Here is a 23,431-nt window from a genome sequence, read left to right on the forward strand (position 1 = left end):
TGCTAACCCTCTATTCCAGGTCCTGGCAGTAGCCATTTTTCTAGCCATCCATCCACATTCTTCCAGAGCGAGCTCTAGGATGGGAGCTGACCAAAAGATTCATTCTTGGCGGTGACAGTGTGACACTGTGGGCAGCTGTCCAGGTTCATTGAGGACCTGGTTTCCCATGCAGCTTCTGAGGGGCTCTGCTCATCAGCTCACTGTGTGAGTCCTGAGTCCTTTATTAGCTGGCAGTGTCAGTGTGCCCTGGGCAGGAGCTTCCAGCGGACGCGAGCACACACACACACACACACACACACACACACACACACACACCCTCACACCCTCCTGTAGAGTTGGCACAAGCCAACAGTGGTGGGCCACAAATGAATTGGCTGATTGAAATGCTAATGTAGTAAGTCATCTAATGTGGTAAATTTCATAATTGAATTGCCTTGCTGATCTGCCAGTGAATCCTTTTCGAGGCCAGGAAACACTTGGGAGCCATGTGAGGATGGCCAGGCAGAGGCAGAACTTAAGCATCCACAGCTTACAGAAACCACATCCCAGCAGGACTTGTGATGAGTCTGCTGGTGTCTGGCTGCCACTGCAGGCTTTTTCTCCTTACCATCGATTGTGCCTGAGAACCAACCCTCTGCTGGTACCAGTTCTAAAGGCATCTGAAGCTGACAGCTGCCTGCCTTGCCAGGTGTCCCTGGGGCTTGCTAGGACACAGGAGCAGACACTGAAGGGACAGAAAGGGACTTTGAGGTTGGCAGGGCTCCCCCTTAAGTCCTTCAGCACAGGGTGAGTAGAGGAGCTCAGGCTCTGGTTGGTCTGGGTTCAATTCCTGCTTGAGTCACTGTGAGGCCTTCTGGAGGATGGTGTGAGGTGATACCCAGCACTGTACAGCACGTCCCAGAATGGTGTCTGGCGTCTAGTGAGCTGCTCATGCCCCGCTCCCTGTCTCCTTTGCTCTGTCCTCCTGACACAGAATGGAGGTGTTATCTCTTTCTTGCTCTTAAACCTTTCCCAGCCCTGTCTTGGTTCCCCCTTGGATGATAAGAGGTAAGCAACCATGGCCTGTTCACCAAAGTGACAATTCCCTGGGCTGAGATGTGCTCATTGATGAGTGTCAGCCTGGTGTGAATAAAGCCCTGGGTCAAACCAGGCAGAGTGGCACACAGCTGTACTCCAGCCCGTGGGAAGTAGAGGGACGAGGATCAGGAAGGAGTCCAAGGTAAGCTTCGGGAACATGAAGCTCAAAAAAGGTGCTACCTTTTCCCCTAGAACTCAAAATGCTGCCAGGGTAGGCAGGTCTGGAAAAGTTAGTGATAAAAGTGAGATTCTGTCTTTTAAAAAAAAAAAAGTGTCAGCTTTTTGGTTTTAGAAATTCAAGTTCAAGATCGGTATGGTGGTGCACATCTTTAGCTGTAGTATTTTGAATCCTAGGCAGAGGTTAGTTGGGCCACACAGTGAGAGCCTATGTCAAATAAGTTAACTGAGAAATTACACTGAACTTTTCTAGCAATTCAAAAAAATCCCTAGTTATTTTTCCATCACACACTGATCTGCTCCCAAGTTCTGTAGACTCTGTACGGTTACTCTGTTTCAGCTCAACCAAGGCTTGAGGCCACTCCACTTTCAGCCCACAGTAGGAACCCTCAGACCTGGAAGCTGGTATAGGAAGGACACTGAGTTCTGCCCGTGTGACTATAGATCCCTTTGTCGCTGGGCGGTGGTGGCGCACGCCTTTAATCCCAGCACTTGGGAGGCAGAGGCAGGCGGATTTCTGAGTTCGAGGCCAGCCTGGTCTACAGAGTGAGTTCCAGGACAGCCAAGGCTACACAGAGAAACCCTGTCTCGAAAAACCAAAAAAAAAAAAAAAAAAAAAAGATCCCTTTGTCACTGTGGGTTCAGGAGACTCTTCTGGAAAACCAGTAAATGCTTTCCAGAGCGTTCCTGTTAACGATTTCATTGTCATGTCCCAGGTTCTTGCAGGCTCTAATGCTAAGCCTTTCTGAGGCTTTTGAGTCAACCTTGTGCAGGAAGAATTTGAGAGTCAGTCTGTGATAAGCAGTGTCAGAGACCATGTAGAAATGGAGAGCTGGGTGGGTGCTGTGGGCATCAGATTCTTTCTGTCTGGATGCTCCTTTTTCCACCTGTAGATAAGGTCTGCAAGCACAAGCTTTCAGCTTTCTTATCTCTGAGTGGAGACTGAGTCAGGTCCCGCTGGTATCTCCAAAGGGACAGGGCTCTCCCTCTTCCCCTTTAGCCTCCTCTAGTCCCATAATTGCTCCTCAGCTGGGACTGCACTATATCTATGAAACTGGGTCAGGGAAGCACCGGTCTGGGCCCAGGGGGAGTAGGCATGGGTTCAAAGGAAGGTGGCATGTAGATGACTCATTTCCAAGATTTCCCTCGGCTTCTCCTGGGCAGAGAACTGGACATCAAGTGTGGGAGGATCTTCATGATGCCCTCTCCCTAGCTTATGGGATGTCTCCTGGGCACAGAGCCAAGGGGGAGAAATGGACAAAGAGCTCAGAGAAGCAGAAGGGATTATAGGGAGCCCAGGGGGGCAGGAGGAGGCTGAGTGCCGGCGTTGGCAAGGATATGCCTGCAAGACCAGTTGGATGGCTCCTCCTGCAGAACAGGGCCGTGGGAGAGCTGTGGCTGCTGCAGACTGCCTGAGGAGGACCACATCTCCCTGGCTGTCACTCCGCCCACCTCTGCCAGGTGGTTACTTGCCATGTCAGCCTGTGGGGAGGAATAGACTGCAGGGACAGTGGGGAAACAATGTCTAGCTCTTTCTCCCTTTTTGCTGGGCTCCCCAGAAGGGTCTGGACAAAGATCAATCTAGGCCAAGTAGAATTAATGTCCTAATTAAGATAAAGAGATTCTTTTCTTGTTCAAACCCCAAGATGAACTGCTTGTCAGATGTGCATAGCCAGGCCTTTTTGTTTGGGTAGGGGTGAGGGTTAGGAGGCACGGAACTCTTTTCTGGATAGCCAAGGTAGCAGCACCCAGAGTCCAGAGGATAAGCTCCTCTGGGGCCTGAGAGACTGGGTAGTAAGCCCTTTTATTTATGCATGCCTCTGTGTGAATTCATTCACGCCTTGGAAATCAGAAGGAGAAAGGTGTGGTGTTCTGTTCTGAATGGCTTGCCTTGCAGGTGACACTGTGGAGGAAGGTTGGGCTCCAGGAGTTTACAGTTGACCGTAGCTTGTGGTGTACAGGTTGTTAGACAGTGGTCTGAGCTCAGCTAGGGTGCGAGTCATTATGTCTTAAGAGTGCCGTTTCCATGCAGGAGAGGAGGACAAGTGGACATTGCTAGTCTCATTTTCCAGATGTGTCCAGTGAGCATGTTGGGTCATCTGTTTTCTGCCAGGTTCTAGGATTCAGCAGAGAACAGGATGGTTCCCATTTTCCCAAAGCTTCCATTCATTCAGAGGGGGCTGACAGGGCAGAGCCAATAAGTGCAGCTTCCTCATAAAGGGCTGCAGGGAAAGTGGCCTGGGAGGTTTGAGGAAGGGGAACAGGACAAGGAGCATCTATGGAGACCAAGTGGTTGGGGGAGGCCTCTCGGGTGACATTTGAACCAGAGAACTGTGCTAGGTAGGCCATGTAAAGTTCAAAGGCTGGGATGGTGTGGGTACAAGGCATAGGGCCAGACTTCCACAGAAGGTCTATTCTGAAGAGACCAAGGAAAACATTGTGCTTTTAAATTCTATATTTTAAATTTTGAATATATCGACAGATTTCTTGTATACATGAGCAATATAGAAAAACATTATGGTATGAGAGTCTGCATCCTCCGTGTGTTCCACAGGTAGACTGTGGATTTGCCTTTTCTATAATTTGACCTTCTATAATACTCTTCAGCCTCTCTCACTGTATAGAGGGGAGCGCTTTCTCTTTTCATGGCCACGTGTCAGTCCAACCACATTCTGGCCAGACCACCAGCATTCATATTGCCTTCTAATGAGATACCTTGGGGTGGTCTTCCTCCAACCCCCAATACATTCAATGAAGTCTTGGAAGTCTGTGATCATGCATCTTTAAAAGTAGGTATGGCAGGTTAAATTTTATTAAAGCCATATGCTTTTCACAATTAATTATTTTCCCACCAAATGCTTTTCTCCACATTTTTCTTCCATGCTTGATATTATACACATTTAGTTCCAATCTCATTCCTTAAAAAAAAAAAAAAATAGAGTCAGCTATTTAGTTTATTCAGGCTTTTTCTTTTGACTCGGCTTTTCCAGAAGATCGAGGTTCTGCCTGCTATTGGTCTCCTGGTCTCAGCTGGGATTGAATGAAGCTCTTGGCTGTGTGTGCTCATCTGTGAAATGAGGCCCTTTAATCCCTGCCTAGCCCTGCCCCCTGCTTGCTGCCTTGTGCTCTGTTTGGGAAAGAAAGCATTCCTGAAAGGTCTTTTGCAGCTCAGAAGCTCTGGAACTTTTGGGAGGTATGTCTGAGTGGGAGGACTTCTAAACAGTATCTTAGTGACAGTCAGGTGGCTGCCTAGGTGAAGTACAGGTGGCTTATAGTATGTGTGTCTGTGTGTGTGTGTGTGTGTGTTATATGTTACCATGAGGTTCTTTGTTTTCCTGTGGCAAAGAAGCTAAAGATATACCAAATGGTACTTGTACTTGACAGAGAGACAGAGAATGTGGAGACTGGAGACTCGAGGAGGGGAGGAGAGGTAGATCTGAGACTGTTGAAAGCCAGGCTCTGCACATGGTCTCTTGACAGACCTTGTGACTGAAGAGTCAGGATGGCAAGGACATATGAGCATCCTGGGTGCCTGATGGGGTGCATCCTTGCTGCTACTCAGCCAGTGCTGGGACATTCGGCTAGGCTCTCCAGTCCTTCCTGGTGTCTGTGTTCCCTTCCTTTAGAAGCAGCACCCAAAGCATCCAGTTTGGCTGTGACTGCTGCCCTAGAACCATATAACTCTGCCTCAGATTGGGTACCCATTAGGAGCGCCAACCTGCCCTATAGGAACAGACATTAGATAGAGAGGATGGGCAGGTGCCAACGGAGGGGATAGAGTGGCCCCCAAAGTGCTCTAGTGGGAGGCCTCCTGAAGTGTCTTTGTTACAGTTCCCAAGAGGAGGGGGCTGAAGAATGTTTCTGCAGTTACAGACCCCTCCCCAGTCAGGGTGTTTGGGAAAGGGGCAAGGAAGTGTGGCACTCTTCCAAGCAGCTTTTGAGTAGGCCCCAGCCTGCTATCACCCCAGGGTTTGTGGACAGGCTTGGCCACAAGTAGTAGGCTGGGTTGCCAGGCTTCCTCTCAGGCAGGAGCACCCACTGGGGTATCTATCTGTGTTGCAGGAAGTTGTAGTCGCTATTTTTATCAACCCAACTAGGACTTTATTTTGAAAGATATAATTACAAGCAAAATGTCAGGGTTTGTCTGGCAGTGAGACGGAGGCAGGAGCCACGCACAGCAGTCACTTGATGTGTAAAGCAAGGCACATTTGTTCACGGACATACAGGGGCTTGCTCATGACTTCTTGTGTCCACAGTTTATTTTCCTTTTTTTCTAGACTGGGTCAGGCTGGTCTCATACTATCATGCTTTGCAGTCAAGGATGACCTTAAACTTCTGATCATCCTGCCCTCACCCTCTAAAGGAAGAGATTACAGGTGTGTGACTCCATTTCCTGCTCATGCAGCTCTGGGCATCAAACCCTGAGTTTTGTGCATGTTAAACAAATACTACCAACTGAGCTGCATGCCAGCCTTGCAGGTTTTTTTTGAAGTATAAAAGAGGCCTTTGCTGAATTCCTCTAGATAATTGCACATGAAATCAAATGGCTGGTTGTGCAGCTATGGAGGGAGCCTAGGGGACAGGAGCTGGAGCTTTATTAAAATCACTGAGACCCCACTTGATGCTACCTACCTACTCTGCTAAGTGTGACAGACAGAGATGAATAAGGATTGTTACACCTAGCAGGTTGTCCCTTAATCTTTAGACAAATACCTGATCTGCTTTTAATAGACGTGATTCCAGCCTAGAGGTCCACTGGGGCTTACAGGGTAGCCTCCGCTGTCTTCAGCTTCACTCTCTGTAGCATCAGTTATCTGAGGTCAACTGGCTTGAAAATACCAAATGGAAAATTCCAAAAGTAAGTGAGGGACAAGTTTTACTGGGTGTGGTGGACCAGGCTGGCTTCGAACTAGCAATCTTCCTGCCCCAGCCTTTGTGGTTTGTAGGCTTATAGGAGGAGACCATTGTTGCCATGCTGGTCTCACCATGCCTATTTGTAAGATTTGGGATCAAACTCAAGGCCTGAAGCTTATTCAGCACTTTGCTGATGTAGCCGGCTATCTTCTTAGCCTAGAAAACTTGTCTTTGCTAGGCTCCTTGAGGTCAGGTCCACCCAGTTTCTTTCCTAAGGACCAATATGTGCATGTGGGTTCCAGTGAGGTGAGAGGCTGACCTTGGGTGTCAAACAGGCACTGTTTACCTTGATGTTTCTGGGATACAGTCTCACGGTGGCCTGGACTTACCAAATAAGCTAGGCTGAGCGGCCATTGAGTTCGACGTTCTACCTGTCTTTGCCTCACCAGTGCTGAGAGTGTGCCCTCCCACACATGCCTTCTTAATGTGGGACTTGCGATGCAGCCCAGCCCGCATGCTTGCCTTGAGCACTCCATCAGTCGAGCCATCTGCTCGCCCCAGGGCAATCAGCCATTGCACCTGTAACCCCCTTGTCATGTAGGGTCACCTCTCCACAGAATAAGACCATCCGTGGGGACCAGGGGCTCTGTCTTAGAAACCTGCCTGTCCAGGGCTAGTGCTGCTGTTGAATGGACGAGGCTGACATCAGTGGTGGCGGTGGACTAAACCAGTAGTGTGTCCCTCCCACTGCCCGCCTCTTGACATGCTCCAGTTCAGTGACAGGATAGAAGCTCAAAGACAGTACATGTAGGTCACTACTGTTTTCCAGATGAGAACCAGGCATCTTGGGCAGCCTGGGATTTGGAGCTAGGGACACTCTTCACACAGTTCTTCTGTTAGGCTGCTCCAGGTTGGCAACCCCGGTGTGATCTGTGGTTTATGGACCGCCATCCAGAGCAGTACTGATTCCCCCCTAGTTAGAACTGAAAATGACTTATAGATAAGGACTCTTAGCTCAGGCTGTCCTCAGAGTTACTGTATAGCCAAGGCTATCTTGGAATAAGTGATTGATTCTCTGCCTCCCAAGTATTGGGATTGAATGTGTGAGCCACTTGGCTTAAATGATTAAACACGGGGCCTGTAGAGATGGCTCAGTGGTTAAGAGCATTTGCTGCCCCTGCAGATGACCTGGATTGGGTGCCCAGCACCTACCTGGCTGCTCACAACCATCTGTGAACCCCAGTTCCAGGGAAGCTGATGCCCACCTGTGCCCTCCAAGGCACCAAGCAAGCAGGTGGTCCATAACCACACTCAGGGAAACTCTCATGCACATAAAAATGATGTATTTTTTTAACAATTTAGGCTTGAAACATACCAATTATACCTCAAGTAATATGCCCAACAGAGGGAGCCTGCTGTGCGGGAATATAATAGGCCTCTGGACAGGTCCGTTCTTATTCCAGTGGATAGCACTGACAATGGAACTTAGTGGGCATCTACCACATACAAAGGAGACACAGAGTTCTGCCCTTGGAGCTGCGGACAGAGTTAAGCACAGTCTGCAGTGGTCTGCAGTAGACCGTGGCGGCCATCGGGAGAAGGTCCCCATGCTTCATCAGAACAAAGGGTGTGTTCTTGTAAGAGACAGACAGATGCCCGTCCCTCGTGCTGTGGGTGCAGTCATAGTACGTGTCTGGAAGTGCTTGTTCAGTTGGTTTTCTCAGGCTCTAGTATGTATGTATAAGGTGTGCTGAACAACCAAGAAGCTGAGGGTGTGAGGCAGAGGGATTGTGTGGGGGGGAACGTGAGCTGGAAGGGTGAAAGGGGAAGAAGCTCGGTTTGAACGTGTGAAAGCACCTATAAGTGAGGGGTTGTTTATGGGCATCCGAGTATTTGCTATGCATACATATGTATATACATATGTAATTTGCATACATATGTATTTTGAAGAGACCAGGAAGTGTCAGCTGTGATGCCCAAAGCATGGCCCTGTCCTTTGGGAGGAGAGGGAGCTGATGGTGTGGTGAGAGACTTCTGACAGTGACAGAGGAGCAATGGACCTGCTGGGCTTTGGAGAGCTCCTGAGGGATTCCTGCAGCCCAGTGACTGCAGGTGCTGCAGGCTGGGGTTGGGGAGGACTGACTCCAGCCACATCTTGGGTGTGTGCATGTCAGTTATATTCCTCCAACCTTTCCTTTCTGGAGTTTCTGTAGGTTCCAGAGAAGGCATGGTTAATGTGGAGGAGTTTTGCAAACCACTGTCAGAATGAAGCTCCCAGATCAAAACAGTTTTCACAGTAATGCAGAGGCATCGCCTGCCTTGCTCACTTTCTCTGAGTGCACAATGCAGGGAGCCAGTGTTTTCCACGTGACCCATGCACCAGGTTACAAAACCCTGCTGGGTAAAGGATCCATTCAAGGTGCAGGTTGGGAATGTGGCAGAGTACAAAAGTTCATCGATATGGGTCAGATTCCACACTTGAGTGGCCCGTAAAGAAACCGCCACTGGTCAGGGAAGAGTGGTTATCTGAAAAGGCTGTATCTGGTGAGGCTGACTTTTCTTCATGTTCTGTAATCAGCACCACATATCTTAGCAGATTGAAGGCTACAGCAAGTAGAATTCAGCCAGTGTTCTGGAAGAAGTTTCAAATTGAAAGCAACTTTACCTATGTGGGTCTCTCTCTCTTTCTCTCTCTGTCTTTCTCCCCCTCCCATTCTCCCTTTCCCTCTCCTCCTCCCTCTCCCCCCTCTCTCTTGTGTATGTATGTGTGTGTGTGTGTGTGTGTGTGTGTGTGTGTGTAGATGTGTGTGAAGGTGTGTAGTACTCCGTTACCATAGAGACCCATCCAAAGGCAGCTATCAGACTGCTCAGGAGGCCCAGGCTCTCCCTGCTCTTTGGAGACTCTTCATTCATCTGCCATGGATGCTCCTGTCTGGGTGAACTGAAGGAAGGTGACCATGACTGGAAGTGTTGTGTGGGCCAAAGGGCACCTGATTGTTCTCCCAAGAGGTGGTGCTGGCTGCCTTCTTCCTTGTGCTCCTAGAAGAGTTGGGAGCCAGTGAGATGGCTCAGTGGGTAACAGTGCCTGCCATCAAGCCTGAAGACCACACCCAGTTCATTGGGACCCACATGCTTTAAGGAGAGACCAGTGTCTGTTAGTAGCTCTCTGGTTTCCATATTCAAATCGTGGCACATATGTTTCTAACCCCAAAGATATGAATACATATCAATTTTTAATTAAGATAGAGTAAGCATGAAAGTCAAGTCTTGGAGATGGTATGGTCTTTGGGATTGGCAACATGATCTTCATGGAAGCCAGGGCTTCTGGAGATAGAAGGCTGTTCTCTCCTGGGACATGACCAGTGATTTTAATCTCATTTTTTTTTTTTTTTTCTGTTCTTCTGTGTATTCCTTACTCCAGGAGGCTCATAGCATTTAATATCCAGGCCAGTGTGTTCTTAATGATTCCATCTGTGGGGCCAGATTGTAAGAGAGGCAGCCTCTTTCTGAGTATCTCCGTACTTGTGAGCCCTTCAACCCTACAGGGTGTCTGGTGTTCTGGTAGGGTGGTGCACTGTTCCCTGCCTGACTCTCTGGCTAAATAAGAGGAAGGAAATGATTTTGTCAGATGGGAGAACCTGAGAGCTCAGGTTGCTTTTCTCTGGCTGGAGTAATGGAACTCTCCACTGGCCTTGCTGCTGTCTGGAGCTACAGCTGGATATGGCGATCTGGGCCTAAGACAGTGAAGGGGGAGCAGACGGGTGGCTTATGCAAGCTAAGTACCACCTGCTGTCTGCCCTGATGGCTTTGGGTCTGTGCTAGCTCTCATAGCTGGAAGAAGCTGCTTTGCCGTAGGGACATCAGAAGCAGAAGCATGGCAGAAGCATGGCCTGGCAAACGGAACTTTTGGCAAACTTGCAAGACAATGATGCATCTGTCATTCTTCTCCCAAGAGTTTATTGCAGGAGAAAACAGCATTTCGGCCAAAGCAATGAGACTTGGGTTTGGTCTAAAAATGAAAATACAAACCGTCAAACACCTGGGAATGGATAAGGAAAGTGTCTCCTGTGAGGTGGAGGTTAAAAATGGCATGATACAGTGTGAGTGATGGCTATAATCGGAGTCTCAGCATTTTCTATGGTGTTAGATAGTTTACCTGTGCCATGAGCCCAGCCCCACTATAACCATTTAGAAATGTTTATCTGCGGTTAACAGTAGTTGTTCTTGCTGCCTCTTCCTAAACTCCTTCACTTTCCTCCAGAATTGGCTTATGCCATTTAGTTTTACCATTTATGTCCTCTCTCTGTGTGTGTACATGTACTTGTGTGTATGTGTACATCTATGTGGAGGTCAGAAAGTTACTAACAAGAATTGGTTCTCTTCTTCCACCATGTGGGTTTTGGGGATCAAATTTAGATCATTAGGCCTGTCAGCCAGCATCCTTACCCACTGGGCCATCTTTCTGACACAAAGTTGATAGTTTAGTTGTAGCTCAAATGTGACCTTGAACTTCTGATTCTGCTGCCTCTAAATTCTCTTCTGAGAAGGTAGGTGCATGGGATCACATCCCAATTTATGAATTGCTGACATTAAACTCAGGGCCATTTGTGTGCAAGTCCTCTACAAACTGAGCTATAGCCATAGCCTATTATTATTTTGAAAAATGATTTGTTTGGGTGGTTTGTAGGCATGTCTCTGCACCATTTGCATGTCTGGTGCCTGAGGAAGCCGGAAGGCACCGGAGCCACTGGAACTGTAGTTCTGATGGTTCTGAGCTGCCCTGTGGGTACTGAACTGAACACAGGTCCTCTGGAACAGCAGCCAGTGTGCCCCCCTACCCCTGTTACATTTTAATACCCTGGGTCTGTTAGTATCTGACTTATATGAGGAAAGAAAAGGCTATCTTTGTATTTTGTGTGTCTTAAGAATAGATTTTTATTTTATTTATTTATTTATTTATTTTTGCCCCTAGGTAGGGACAGCACCCTGCCTGCCTCTGCGTTCACCTACATGGAAATGCCAGCATTCAGGGATATTGTTCTAGAGACTGTCACCTTCAATATCACTCATTGCTGTTGTTTAGTCCTGTGTGGCAGAGCACACGTTGGTCTAGGCAGGACCCAGGCAGAGGTGGGCACTAAGCATCTTGAATGAGCACGTGGCTGGGCATGTGGGTCCAACAGCTTTCATGCAAGGCATTGGTCAGAAGCTGGCCAATTCCACACATCCTCTTGGGTTAGTGGACAACTCTGGGCAGCTGGCCCATCCTGTCCCTAAGGCAACATATTTGGACATAAAATAGCAGTGACCCGAGGCAGCTCCCTACTTGCCACCCAGCTCAGGATAGCAGTGAATTCATTAGTGCTATGGATGTCTTGGGGCACAGGGCACAATGTCTTCAATGTTATTTGTCTTAACCAGATAGAGCCTGGGCAAGAGGGCTGATGTTTTGTGTGTGTAGAACATTCTTGATTCCTGACTCTAGTGACAGGCCAGGCTAAGGGCTTCCTCTTCAACCTTGTTCAGGGAAGTGTGTCAAATCTGGAGTCCAATGCTGTGTCTTCCTGGCCTTGTTGTGTTGGGTTCACATAGAGGTTGTAGGGACCTAAGCCAGAGACCTGGTTCTGCCCTAGTCCCCGTGGGCCTTTGGGTAAATGTGCTAACTTCTCTGCCTGGTTTCCCAACCTGTGCAGATAGGATTGCACTTGAGGCCAAGGCCCGGGGTTAGATGAGTTAGCACACACAGCTGTCTACCAGCAGTTAGGTCTGAGCTGCAGGAATACTGACTGGGGCATATGGCAGGATTGCTCCTGGCTTTCTCTGGGCCAGTGGAGCTGTGGGACTGGTTTTGGCCACTGAGCTAGGAATGAAATGTTGTGTCCTTCCAGGGCAGACTCTTAATCAGCATTGCCACGGGTTTTCCCTCTGACCCAGTGATTGGTGGCATGGTGATAATTCTTTGGGTCTCTGGGAGTGACCCCAAAGTGGCGTCAATAAATTGATGCTTACCACAAGCCTGTGTTTCTGCCAAGACAGAGCCATCTGAGGGGTGTTGGCTGCTGCAGTGTGTCCTCACAGATCCTGACCACATAGGTTGTATGTGGGTCTCAGGCTTAAAATGTGTATGTGAAATGTCCAGGAAGAGTGGGCACTGAGGTGGGGAGTGGAGAGAAAGACAGTGTTACATTTTCCTTCCACAGATTTACTTTTACCTAGTGTGTATGGCAGAACCTGAAGGGAATTTATTTTGTGAGGAGAGAGTGGACCAGCAGGAGGGATGGTGGGTGGGGCAAAGATGAGCAAAGCACAAGGACACATAGGAAGAATCAGTAATGAAACCTGTTCTGTTTTTCATTTGTTTCTTTTCCCAAAGATTCATTTACTTATTTTATGCATATTGATTGCTCTATCTGCATGTACACCTCCATGCCAGAAGAGGGCATCCCATCCCAGTATAGATGGTTGTGATTCACCATGTGGTTGCTGGGAATTGAACTCAGGACCTCTGGAAGAGCAGCCACCAGTGCTTTTCTTTTCTTTCTTTTTTTTTTTAGTTTTTTCGAGACAGGGTTTCTCTGTTAGCCTTGGCTGTCCTGGAACTCACTCTGTAGACCAGCCTGGCCTTGAACTCAGAAATCCACCTGCCTCTGCCTCCCAAGTGCTGGGATTAAAGGCGTGCGCCACCACTGCCCGGCTGTTGTAAATTTTTCTAAAATGATTTCACATGGACCTTGCTGACCTGAAGAGGAAATCTATGCAGTACAAAGCCCTGCTCCTCCATCCATTGGAAACCACAGCCATGTCAGGCTTGTGGGATGTGTGGGGCAGGCAGGGCAAGAGGTGTGAGCTCAGCCATGGAGCGGAGACTAGGGCACATCTCACTGTCATTCTCAGGCTTTCCAGAAGAGCCACTGTGTCTTGTGCCTGTGATTCAGCCCTCAGGGGCCACCACAGAAGACGTTGAGTGAGACCCAGACTCAAGCAAACATAATCTTTTCATAAGAATTTGCTTAGTGTATAGTGGCACACACCCGTAATCCCACAGCTCGGGATGCAAAGGCAAGCTGACCTCTGAGTTCAAGACCAGTCTGGTCTCAGGAAAATACAAAATGTTAAAAGAAAAAAAATCTAAAATAATGTTTATACAGAAAGTACATAACAGCGGTGAATAAAAGTGTTGTAAGTGTATATAAAGGTCTGTTGGGGGAGGGTCTGTTTGAGGCCTGGTGTCTGGGTGATGGGGGAGGGTCTGTTTGAGGCCTGGTGTCTGGGTGATGGGGGAGGGTCTGTTTGAGGCCCGGTGTCTGGGTGATCTGTGGCACTGGTGCACATGGGCTTGTGTTTTATACCCAGTTAGATTGATTTGTTTAATGAGGGTTCTCACAAGCTGTGAGTGTCACACATTGGCCTCTGCCTCCAGAGAACTCTTGTGGGACCAGGAAGGTATCCACGCCAAGCATCCTTGCCTGGATGTACCTCAAGTACCTCAGCCTCGAAGTTCTTCCCTGCAGTTCTAGGAGTGACCCACATCCAGCACACTTGATCTAGAAACTGCAACATGATTTTAATATAAAAGTAGTGCAATCATTAAAAACTCCGACTTAGAGTGTGATAGCACATACCTTTAATGCTAGTACCAGGGGAGGCAGAAGCTGGCAAGTTCATTTGTTTGAGGCTGCACGGCTCTACCAGGGCTATAGAGAGAGATCTTGTCTCAAATCACTAAAAACAAAGACTGTCAAATGCACCAACAAAACCCAAAGGTAGAATATAGTGAAGGCCTAAGGTCAGAACTCCTGTCTTTCCTCATTCTGGACTGTCGTGGCAGCAGCAGTGAGACAGCTGAAGAGGAAACTGGAAGGCTTGCTGGCTGTTGTTGTAAATGTAGAATTCATCTCATGTAACTATGAAACATTGTAAAATACAGCTGCTTTTATTGGTACTTTATTGTTGAGGGAAGATCGGTGCAGCTAGAGATGTGTGTCTAGGCAGAACAAAACTAGTCTCTGCAGGACAGAGTGAAGCCCAAGGCCTTCTTGCCTGCAACATCCTTAGAGATGCAGGAAGCAAGGCTTGGTTGCCTGGAGCTGGACAAAGGAAAGGAAGAGGGTAGGGCACTGGGGTTGTGTGTGAAAAGGTGGCATGCTATCCAGAGGGTCTGTGGGCAGGAGATTTCCATTCTGATCAGTGTCACTCCCCCCCGCCCCCACAGGTTGATACACAATGTCCGTCAGCGTTCATGAGACACGCAAGTCACGGAGCAGCACAGGCTCCATGAACATCTCCGTCTTCCACAAGGCCTCGCACCCTGACTGTGTGCTGGCCCACCTCAACACTCTGCGCAAGCACTGCATGTTCACTGATGTCACACTCTGGGCTGGTGACCGAGCCTTTCCTTGCCATCGTGCAGTGCTGGCTGCCTCCAGCCGATACTTTGAGGCCATGTTCAGCCACGGCCTGCGGGAAAGCCGGGATGATACCGTCAACTTCCAGGACAACCTGCACCCTGAGGTGCTGGAGCTGCTGCTGGACTTTGCCTACTCTTCTCGCATCGTCATTAATGAGGAGAACGCAGAGTCGCTGCTGGAGGCCGGTGACATGCTGCAGTTCCATGATGTCCGGGATGCAGCTGCCGAGTTCCTGGAGAAGAATCTGTCCCCCTCCAATTGCCTTGGCATGATGGTGCTGTCTGATGCCCACCAGTGCCGGCGGCTCTACGAATTCTCATGCCGAATGTCCCTGGTGCACTTTGAGACGGTGCGGCAGAGCGAGGACTTCAACAGTCTCTCTAGGGACACGCTGTTGGACCTCATCTCCAGAGATGAGCTGGAGACTGAGGATGAACGCGTGGTCTTTGAGGCCATCCTGCAGTGGGTGAAGCATGACCTAGAGCAGAGGAAGGCCCACCTACCACTGCTCCTGCGCAATGTGCGACTGGCCCTGTTGCCCTCAGACTGCCTGAAGAAGGCCGTATCTGGAGAGGCCCTCCTCATGGCAGATGAGTGCACCAAGCTCATCATAGATGAGGCCTTCCGCTGCAAGACCAAGATCTTGTTGAATGATGGTGTGGTCACCAGTCCCTTTGCCCGGCCTCGCAAGGCAGGTCACACGCTGCTCATCTTGGGAGGCCAGACCTTCATGTGTGATAAGATCTACCAAGTGGATCACAAAGCCAAGGAGATTATCCCCAAGGCGGATCTGCCGAGCCCCCGGAAGGAGTTCAGTGCTTCGGCGATTGGTTGCAAGGTCTACGTGACTGGAGGCAGGGGCTCTGAGAACGGGGTCTCTAAGGATGTCTGGGTGTATGACACTGTCCATGAGGAATGGTCTAAGGCAGCCCCCATGCTGATTGCCCGCTTTGGCCATGGCTCAGCTGAGCTGGAGAACTGTTTGTACGTGGTGGGGGGCCATACATCCCTAGCAGGTATTTTCCCTGCCTCCCCTTCTGTCTCCCTGAAACAAGTAGAGAAATATGACCCCGGGGATAATAAGTGGACTATGGTGGCCCCGATGAGAGACGGTGTCAGCAATGCTGCAGTGGTGAGTGCCAAGCTGAAGCTCTTTGTGTTTGGAGGGACCAGCATCCACCGAGACATGGTGTCCAAAGTCCAGTGTTTTGACCCCTCGGAGAACCGGTGGACAATCAAGGCCGAGTGTCCCCAGCCTTGGCGATACACAGCTGCCGCTGTCCTGGGCAGCCAGATCTTCATCATGGGAGGTGATACAGAGTACACAGCAGCTTCAGCCTACCGATTCGACTGTGAGACCAACCAGTGGACACGGATTGGGGACATGACAGCCAAACGCATGTCCTGTCATGCCGTGGCTTCAGGCAACAAGCTGTATGTGGTGGGCGGCTACTTTGGGACTCAGAGGTGTAAGACCCTGGACTGCTATGACCCTACTTCAGACACATGGAACTGCATCACCACTGTGCCCTACTCGCTCATTCCCACGGCCTTTGTTAGCACCTGGAAGCATCTGCCTGCATGAAAGGCACCTTCGGAGCCCAGCCAGGTGAGCCCTCAGGAGGGCTGGAACCCCTCTGGCTTATCTCTGATCTTGGTAATGATTATCACGTCTCCCAGGAGGGTCTGAGGAGCATCAGGGTAATGGGATTTAGGGACATATGGCCTGTTCATATCCTACCTCTTCTGACACAATTCTGGGCTTGCCAATGGGAGAGGTAGTGTCTGACTCATTATCAGGTGGTTTTTGGGGAGCAGAGGCGTGGATGAGACTTTTAAGAGATGGGTCTATCAGCAGAGAGCGTGGGGACAGGAAGGGACAGCAGAGTGAGGTCTGCATTGGTGCTGCCCTTTACAGATAGGAGAAGGGTGCTAGGCCAGCCTGCTAGTATGTTCTTGGGAGGGGCTGGCATGGTTGGCTTGTAGAAGCCTGAGGCTTATGGTCAGGTCCTAAAAAGTCAGCTCAATACTGCCCCTTGTCTCCTGCTCTAGTTCCAAGTCTCCCTGGAGATGAAGCATGGGGCATGGACTCCCGTGGGCTGAGGGAGAGTGGGGTGCAGGCCTGCTGAAAGTGAGGAGGCCTTGTAAGAGGAACCTCGATTCTTCCTCCCCGCTGGCCTCCTGCTTTGTGCTCCTATGGCGTAAGGGACCAGGCTGGGAAGCTTCCAAAGCCTCAGTGAACCTGGGGGTCAGACCGTGCAGGGAAACTGCTCCTGAGCTGGGCCTGCTCATGGACTGGGCTGAGTTCAGGCTGAGTCAGGTCCTGCTGAGCCTCTGCAGTCTAAGCGTGAGGCAGCTGGCGCCTGAGCAGTCAGAACCGACTCGACTCTCTTAAGACCTGCAGACTTTTTATTTTTTCCTCCCATAGTAAGGTAGCAGTGTCTAGGTCCCGAGGGGAGCAAGATTCAAAAGGCTAATGGCATTCTACTAATTGTCTGTTCCTGTCACTAGTGATCTGAATGCAGTGTCACCTGTGGGGTGGAGTCACCTGTGGGGTTGAGAGGCTCCTCATGTCCATGACGCTCCTCATGTCCATGACCCTATTCGCCTCTGGAATCTGAACCTACTTTTTCCTCAGCAAGTGGGCAGGCACCTGACCCTCCCCAGCAGAGGCTCTACCCCGTCTCTGCCCTGTGAGAGGGGCAGGCAGGCTGAACCTGGTCCTGCACGTGTCATCAGGAGCTGCTGTCCTTTAGGTTTGGCTCAGGACCTCTTGCCACTGACACCCTGTTGGTTTGATCCTGGGCAGGCTTAAATCCCAGAGCCTCAGTGTTCTCATCTGGGAAAAGGGAATGGAAACTGTTAGACACAGTTCTCAGGTGCTGTGAGGCCTTTATGTGTCCCTGGCCTGTTCTTACAGTTGTTACTCCCATGTGACCTAGGACAGCTAGTGTCCTGAGTCCTGGACAAGCTTTAGTCACTAGCCTGCTCTAGAGGAGGAAGGGGGCACAGACCCAGTCAACCTCAGATTCAGGTAGGAAGCCACACTCAGTCAGTCCCCAGTACATGTCTTCAAGATGGTGATGAGTATCCCCATGGACTTAGGCCTCCTGAGTTCTTGGGGGCCACAGCAGTCTGGCCACCCAGAGCACTTTCTCCTCCACCTGGACAGGCCTGGCCTCTGTCCCCAAGGCTGATCCAGAAGTGTTCTTGCTCTCTGCAGCCCCCTCATCAGCTTTCCCCCACAGGTCAGAGGCTGACCCACAGCAGGAGAAGGAGCCGACATGTGGCACATGCCTGGCACTTCCTGGGAGCCCTCTGCACCCTGCAGTCTCCAGGCATGTGGATACAACTCAGCTGTAGACCATGGCCTGTGGGGTGGGAGGTGGGATGGCCAGTATAGGAGAGGGCCAGGCACCTTAATAGAGTCAAGGCCAGAAGCGGCCAAAACACAGCATGCCTGCTCCCTCCATGTGCACTCCTGTGATGGGACAGTAGGGGAGTCACCAGCAATGTCACTAACCTATCAGCTGAGGTTGCCCAGCCTGGTCTCTGTCCTCTTCCAACAACTCTTGCCCTACTGACCCAGGTAGCCTACCTTTTCTGCCAGGTAACCATTAGGAAGGTCCTGGAAAGAAGTGCCACCAACTTCATCCCCTGGGAGCTCCACCTGTGCCTGGTTTCTTTAGATCTACTATGTCCATCCTATCTTAATACAACTACAAAGAAATGCCCAGAGCAGGATGAAGGACTTCCTCCAGCTGTTGTGGATAGGCCTGTCTGGCACGAGAGTGTCTTTTGGCGGTGTCCTTCATGCAGTGGCCTGAGTGGGACCTGAGAACAAAAAGGACAGCACAGGTAGAGTGTGTATCAAGTCACGGCAGGATGGGGTTTTGCCAAGGCCAGCCATGCACAGGAGTGCAGACCAAACAATGAGCTTGAGCCTGCTGTTTAGCCGAAGGATTGTGTTTCACAGATGAGAAAACCAGACTACAGAGAAGAAACTGACAGAATTAGGGGCATAGACTAAGACCTTGGGGTGAGCCAGAGGACAATCCCTCACCTGGAGCCATCACAGGAACCAGGGAGCATAGCTCCCACCAGCCATTGCACATGTAAGCATAGAGTGCTGAGGTGGGCCCTGGTGTGCACATTGTCCTTCTGTGGCACTCTCCTGTCAGCTAGGCCTATCTTGCAAAGCTGGTGGAACACACACACACACACACACACACACACACACACACACACACACAATTCTTGCTCTGCTTATTTCTTTGTAGTAACATTGAGGCAGGATCAAGTGGGCCAGTAGTCTATGCCATGGGAAGTTCAGAATCTTTGAGTATGTTAGGACTGTTAGGGGCCTCAGGACCCTGCTGGAGAGGTAGCAGCCCCCTGCCCTGCCAGTGTCTAGGACATTCAGGACCCGGGGATGATGGAATCCCGATGGATCAGTACCAGCCTGCCTCTAGGCAGTAGCAGTGTACTGTAGCAGTGCTGGGGCATATCTCAGTGATGGAAAACTTCCCCAGAGCCTCAGTATTAGCATATAGTTTTGCTCTAATGTTTTGTAAACAAAGAACTAAAGACACTCCTTGTATTGGGGGTTTCGCAACTGCACACCAGAGGGCAGGTTACATAGGTTTTGCTTCCTGCGGTGCCTGCTTGAGGACACAGCTCGGTACAGAGCCTGTGGGCCCATGAGCCTCTCTAGTTGGTCAGATGAGGGCAGTGTTTATTTTTCCATCACAGGCATTCATTCCTCTCTGCCTTGTAGCGGAGGTACATCTAGCTCTGCACTCTTGTCTCTTCCCTGCCAGCCCTGCAACCTTAGTCAGCTCCGGAGATGTTAGCTTTGCCACCATCACTCCCTAGACTCAAATGCTAAGCCATAACCTCCTTAGGGTCAGCCTAGGACTGGCTTAGGGTTTTGCTGGGAGGCCACTGGGGTTCAGCTGTAGCAGTGTTTACCAGTAAATAGATCAGTGTTTCCTTCTTGCTTCTGGAACATTCTCCATGAAGACTCATCAAGGGGAGATGCAGGGGGAGGAGCTGGTTCCTGAATCCCTTTCTGGGCAGGTAGACATCCACCATCATTTTCCAGAGCAACCACTGATGCCCCAAGTGACTGAGGATGAAGCAGGGGATATGAGTTCCTGGCCAAAAGGACAGTCCCTCCTCATTCACTACTACATCTCAATACCCTGTCCCATGGCCTGGCATCTAGAGGCTGTGGTGAAATTTTGTTCAGGTCACAAAAGAGAATGCCTCTTGTTGTCCACAGGCCGTTACCTGCCCTTCATCATACCTGTCTTCCTCCTAACCCACAGACTCTGCCTGTTTCCTGTGCCTCTCTTGTCTCACTGGTTAATCTTTGTTTACATTCTTAAAGCATCACATTTCCTCTCAGGGCCATTACGTTCCTTCTGATCTCCCCTTCTAGCCAACGCCTGTCTTCTTCTTCCCATCAATTCTTCCCATACCCCACACCTAAATAAACATAAAGGTCCTGGCTCCTATCTCAATGTTAGAAATCCCCCTTTGTCTTCAGCACTTCCTGGTGCAACCATCATGTGACTGTGTAAATCAGAAGTTTCTCAAGGGCAGATGAAGCCTAGGGACCTTAGCTGCATTTGTTCCTGGGTCTCCTGTATAAGAGGCTCCTCAGAGCCACAGACAGAGGGAGCACAATCTGCTGGGTGGCAAATGGTAGCTCTAGGTCCTGAGTTGTGGAGGGCTACACGAGTAGGTGTGTAACAGCCTGAGTTCTAGCCCTGGGAGCTATTGAGTTTGGCCAGGCTAGAAGGGCAGTGTGGGCTTTCATCTTCTCTTTCTGCTTTATCCCACAGATTGACTGCGTGGTTCTTCCTGCCTGGGCCAGAAGCTGACAGTACCAGCTCCGGGCGGCAGCCGTTCCAGCTGTTCTTAACTCTAGGCAGAGAAATGAAGTTCTGCAGTGTCACCTGTGCTCGGGTTTCCAAAGCTGCCAGCGGGTTGTGTGGAGAGAAACATCCAGAGGCATGGGCTGTCACCAGCAATCCTGGGCCGGAGGATGTGACAGTCATGCAAAGCCTTGAGGTCACTTGCCACCCAGGCCTGGCAATAGCTAACAGGGAAGAGCAGGGGTCTCTTGGCACCAACAGCACAGCCTTTGACTGTAGCGATGCCTGTGGGAGGTAGGAACGTTGCTCCACAGTGTCCTGGACATCAGTGAGCATATTCCAACAGAAGACATGCTTTATAAGGGACAGAATCCCTAGGGTGACCCAGCCTCAGGTGGTACCCACAGGCTCCATCAGCAGATGGTACCAGACCCCCAAGGTCAAGGGGCGACCACCTGTGTGCCCTCTGCCAAGCACTAGCTCATCCCCCTAAGGGCAGATGCCTGTGACCAGTTAGACACTGCTAAGGGTCCCCCAGCAGGACTCTAGGTCCCTGAGAGCTGGTAGAGGCCTGATGCCTGCCTTCCTTAGAGGCACAGAAGAGCAGTAGGATATATACCTGACAATAGTATCAGGCTCTCTTTCTGGAGATCCACCTGCCCTAGCCCTGTGTCCTGCCTTTTCCCTAAGAGGGCAGACATGAGTTGAATGGCAGAGGGATCCCCTGGTCACTGCAGTTTGCGCAGAGGTTGGATTTCTGTCATTGTGGGTCTAGGATCAAGGCTCGCATCACACCTGCTATCCTCCATGGCACCAGCTGGCAGCCTGAATCTTGCCTGCTTTTACCTTGAGCTCAGAAGGATCCGAAGAAACTTCCCAAATGTGTTTCTCAAGGATTCCTCCCCAGTGTCTCCTGTATCAGGTTTGCAGAGGCACCTTGTTTTGATGCCAGTGTGGACTCCAAGCTCATCCCTCGTTTGTCTAGTGCTCTTGGTTTCCAGCACAGGCTGGGGAGTGGACCATAGTCGGGGGCTTTCCATTGCTCCATCAGGGTGGAGCATCCAAAGTGGGTTCTGCTCTTGACAGAAGTGGAGTTACAGTACATACCAGTTTGGTCAGCCATCGAGGTCCTCACACTTGAGCCTTGTACTGCTGGTGTGGGTGACTTAGTCACACACTGGCCCTCACCTGCGGTCCAGCTGACTTTCCATTCCACCTCAGGGTCAGTCTTGCTGGAGAATTGTGGGCTCTTGGCCTGTGGACTATGCCATCGGAACTAATCAGTCTGCACAGCACAGAGGACCTAGCCGTGGGGCTTGCCTGAGCGTGGCCGTTTGCTTTTATTAGTTTTTAACTTAAATAAAAGAGAGGAAGCTCTTGGATTCTGTTCCTGCCTCGGCTATGTGAGTTCTTGATCCGGAGTCTGCCTGTTTGTGCCTGCTGCCTGAGCCCGCCCCCTGAGCCCCGGGGTTAAAACAGTTGAATTCAGTAGGCTAGGCTTGTGCACCATGGGCCCCAAGGGCAAGTTTCAGCCTGATCTGTGATGTGAGGCTGATGATGAGTCACCCAGCCAGTGGCTGTCGGGTCACCGTACCACAAAGGGCAGTTGGTCATCGTGAGTTACATCAATGCCCTATGGGCCACTGTCCTTCCACCACTCTGAACGGTAAACACAGGATTATGTATGTGCTGGTTACATGCAGCTGTGTGAACTGGGTGGTCTAGCCTCAGCACCCCTCATGCAGCACAGCCTGAGGAGGCAATGCCATGATCCTAGGCCTGATGCCTCCACCACCATGTATTGGAATGGATATCCCGGGTGTAGCAGGCCTGGTGAGTGACTTCTCCTTCAGTGACATTCAGCTGCCTGCAAACTCCGGCACTTCAAACACCAAGGGGGCCATTGGTCACCTAGCTGAGACTGGAGTGAAGCACTTGCTTCTCAGAGGTCGGTCATCCTGAGGCAATGACTCTGAGGTTATGAACACTTGCAGAGGACCAGTGTTTGGTTCCCAGACCACAGGTGGTGACTTCCAACTGCCTGCAAGTCCAATTTCAGAGGACCCAGCTCCTTCTTTTGGCCTTTGTATGTACCAGAATCACTCATGGTGCACATACCTGTAGGCAAACACTCATATCCATCTTTTTCAATGTATCCTGGAGCAGAGAGACCTTCTACTCAATGCAAGTCTCCCAGTCTGTAGTTCCAGTCCATGGGCTATTGGCCTTGCACATTGTTCCCTCACCAATGTGGTCCCCCTTGCCAGGGTTTCTGGTACCCTCTCTACCATAGCACATGGAGATGACCCTGTAGTATTTGCACATTGGAGACAGAGGGCCCCTGACAAGCTGTGTGTCCCCAGAAAAAGCAGTGTAGCTCTCTGAACTTCAATGTGAATGTCTCAGTGGCTTTGATGAGAATAGAGTAAGTCAAGACAAACCTGAGAAAGGTGTGGTGGCTCAAGCCTATAACCCAGTACTTAGGAAGCTGAGGCAGCAGAATCATAAGATTGATAGTTCTAAGCCAGCTTGGGTTACAGTTTGAGGTAATGCCTCCCAGGTGAAGAAGCACACAGTTAGGTTTTAGAACATACAAAGCTTCACCCGTTTCTTGGAAAAAGCGCTAGACAACTGTGAACCGTTCTTGCTACCCTCGATGCTTTGGCCAAGTACAGGGCCCTGATGCCTCCTGGTGTGTACCCACAGGGTAGCTCCTGGGTTTTAGCACTGTGTGTTGTGGTTTAAGCGGCATGACCAGGGAAATCTCTTCCCCAAGTCTGCACTTTGTGGCAGTGCTTTGGTCTCCTTTAGACCCAAGTGTGAGCTTGGGGTCAAAGTTCATTCTAATGTAACAGAAAAGATAGGCCGGTGGGTGAGAGAGCCAGTTCTTTGCACATGAGGCTAGCCCACCTGTCCATTGTTTGGCACAAGGCTTTCTGCTTGTTAAAAAAGGCAGTGCCCTTTGTTAGAATCCAGAGCATCACTAAGGAAACATGGATCTCTGATTGGGGCGACGGCTTTGTAAAGTGGGGC

The 23,431-nt window shown here is 50.3% G+C and overlaps 1 protein-coding gene across 2 annotated transcripts in view; it reads left to right on the forward strand.

Moving 5' to 3' along the window:
* The window catches only part of Klhl25 (kelch like family member 25), a 23,812-nt gene extending 2,027 nt beyond the window's left edge, over positions 1-21,785 (forward strand). For both annotated transcript variants that reach the window (XM_034521829.2, XM_034521838.2), the window contains exons 2-3: positions 14,321-16,125; positions 20,366-21,785. In XM_034521829.2, the coding sequence (XP_034377720.1) occupies positions 14,332-16,101 (1,770 nt within the window). In that variant the 5' untranslated portion in view covers positions 14,321-14,331 and the 3' untranslated portion in view covers positions 16,102-16,125; positions 20,366-21,785. The remainder of the gene's footprint in view (positions 1-14,320; positions 16,126-20,365) is intronic.
* Positions 21,786-23,431: the final 1,646 nt, after the last annotated feature.

This window comes from Arvicanthis niloticus, chromosome 1 (genome assembly GCF_011762505.2).
Source record: "Arvicanthis niloticus isolate mArvNil1 chromosome 1, mArvNil1.pat.X, whole genome shotgun sequence".
Classification (NCBI taxonomy): Eukaryota; Metazoa; Chordata; class Mammalia; order Rodentia; family Muridae; genus Arvicanthis; species Arvicanthis niloticus.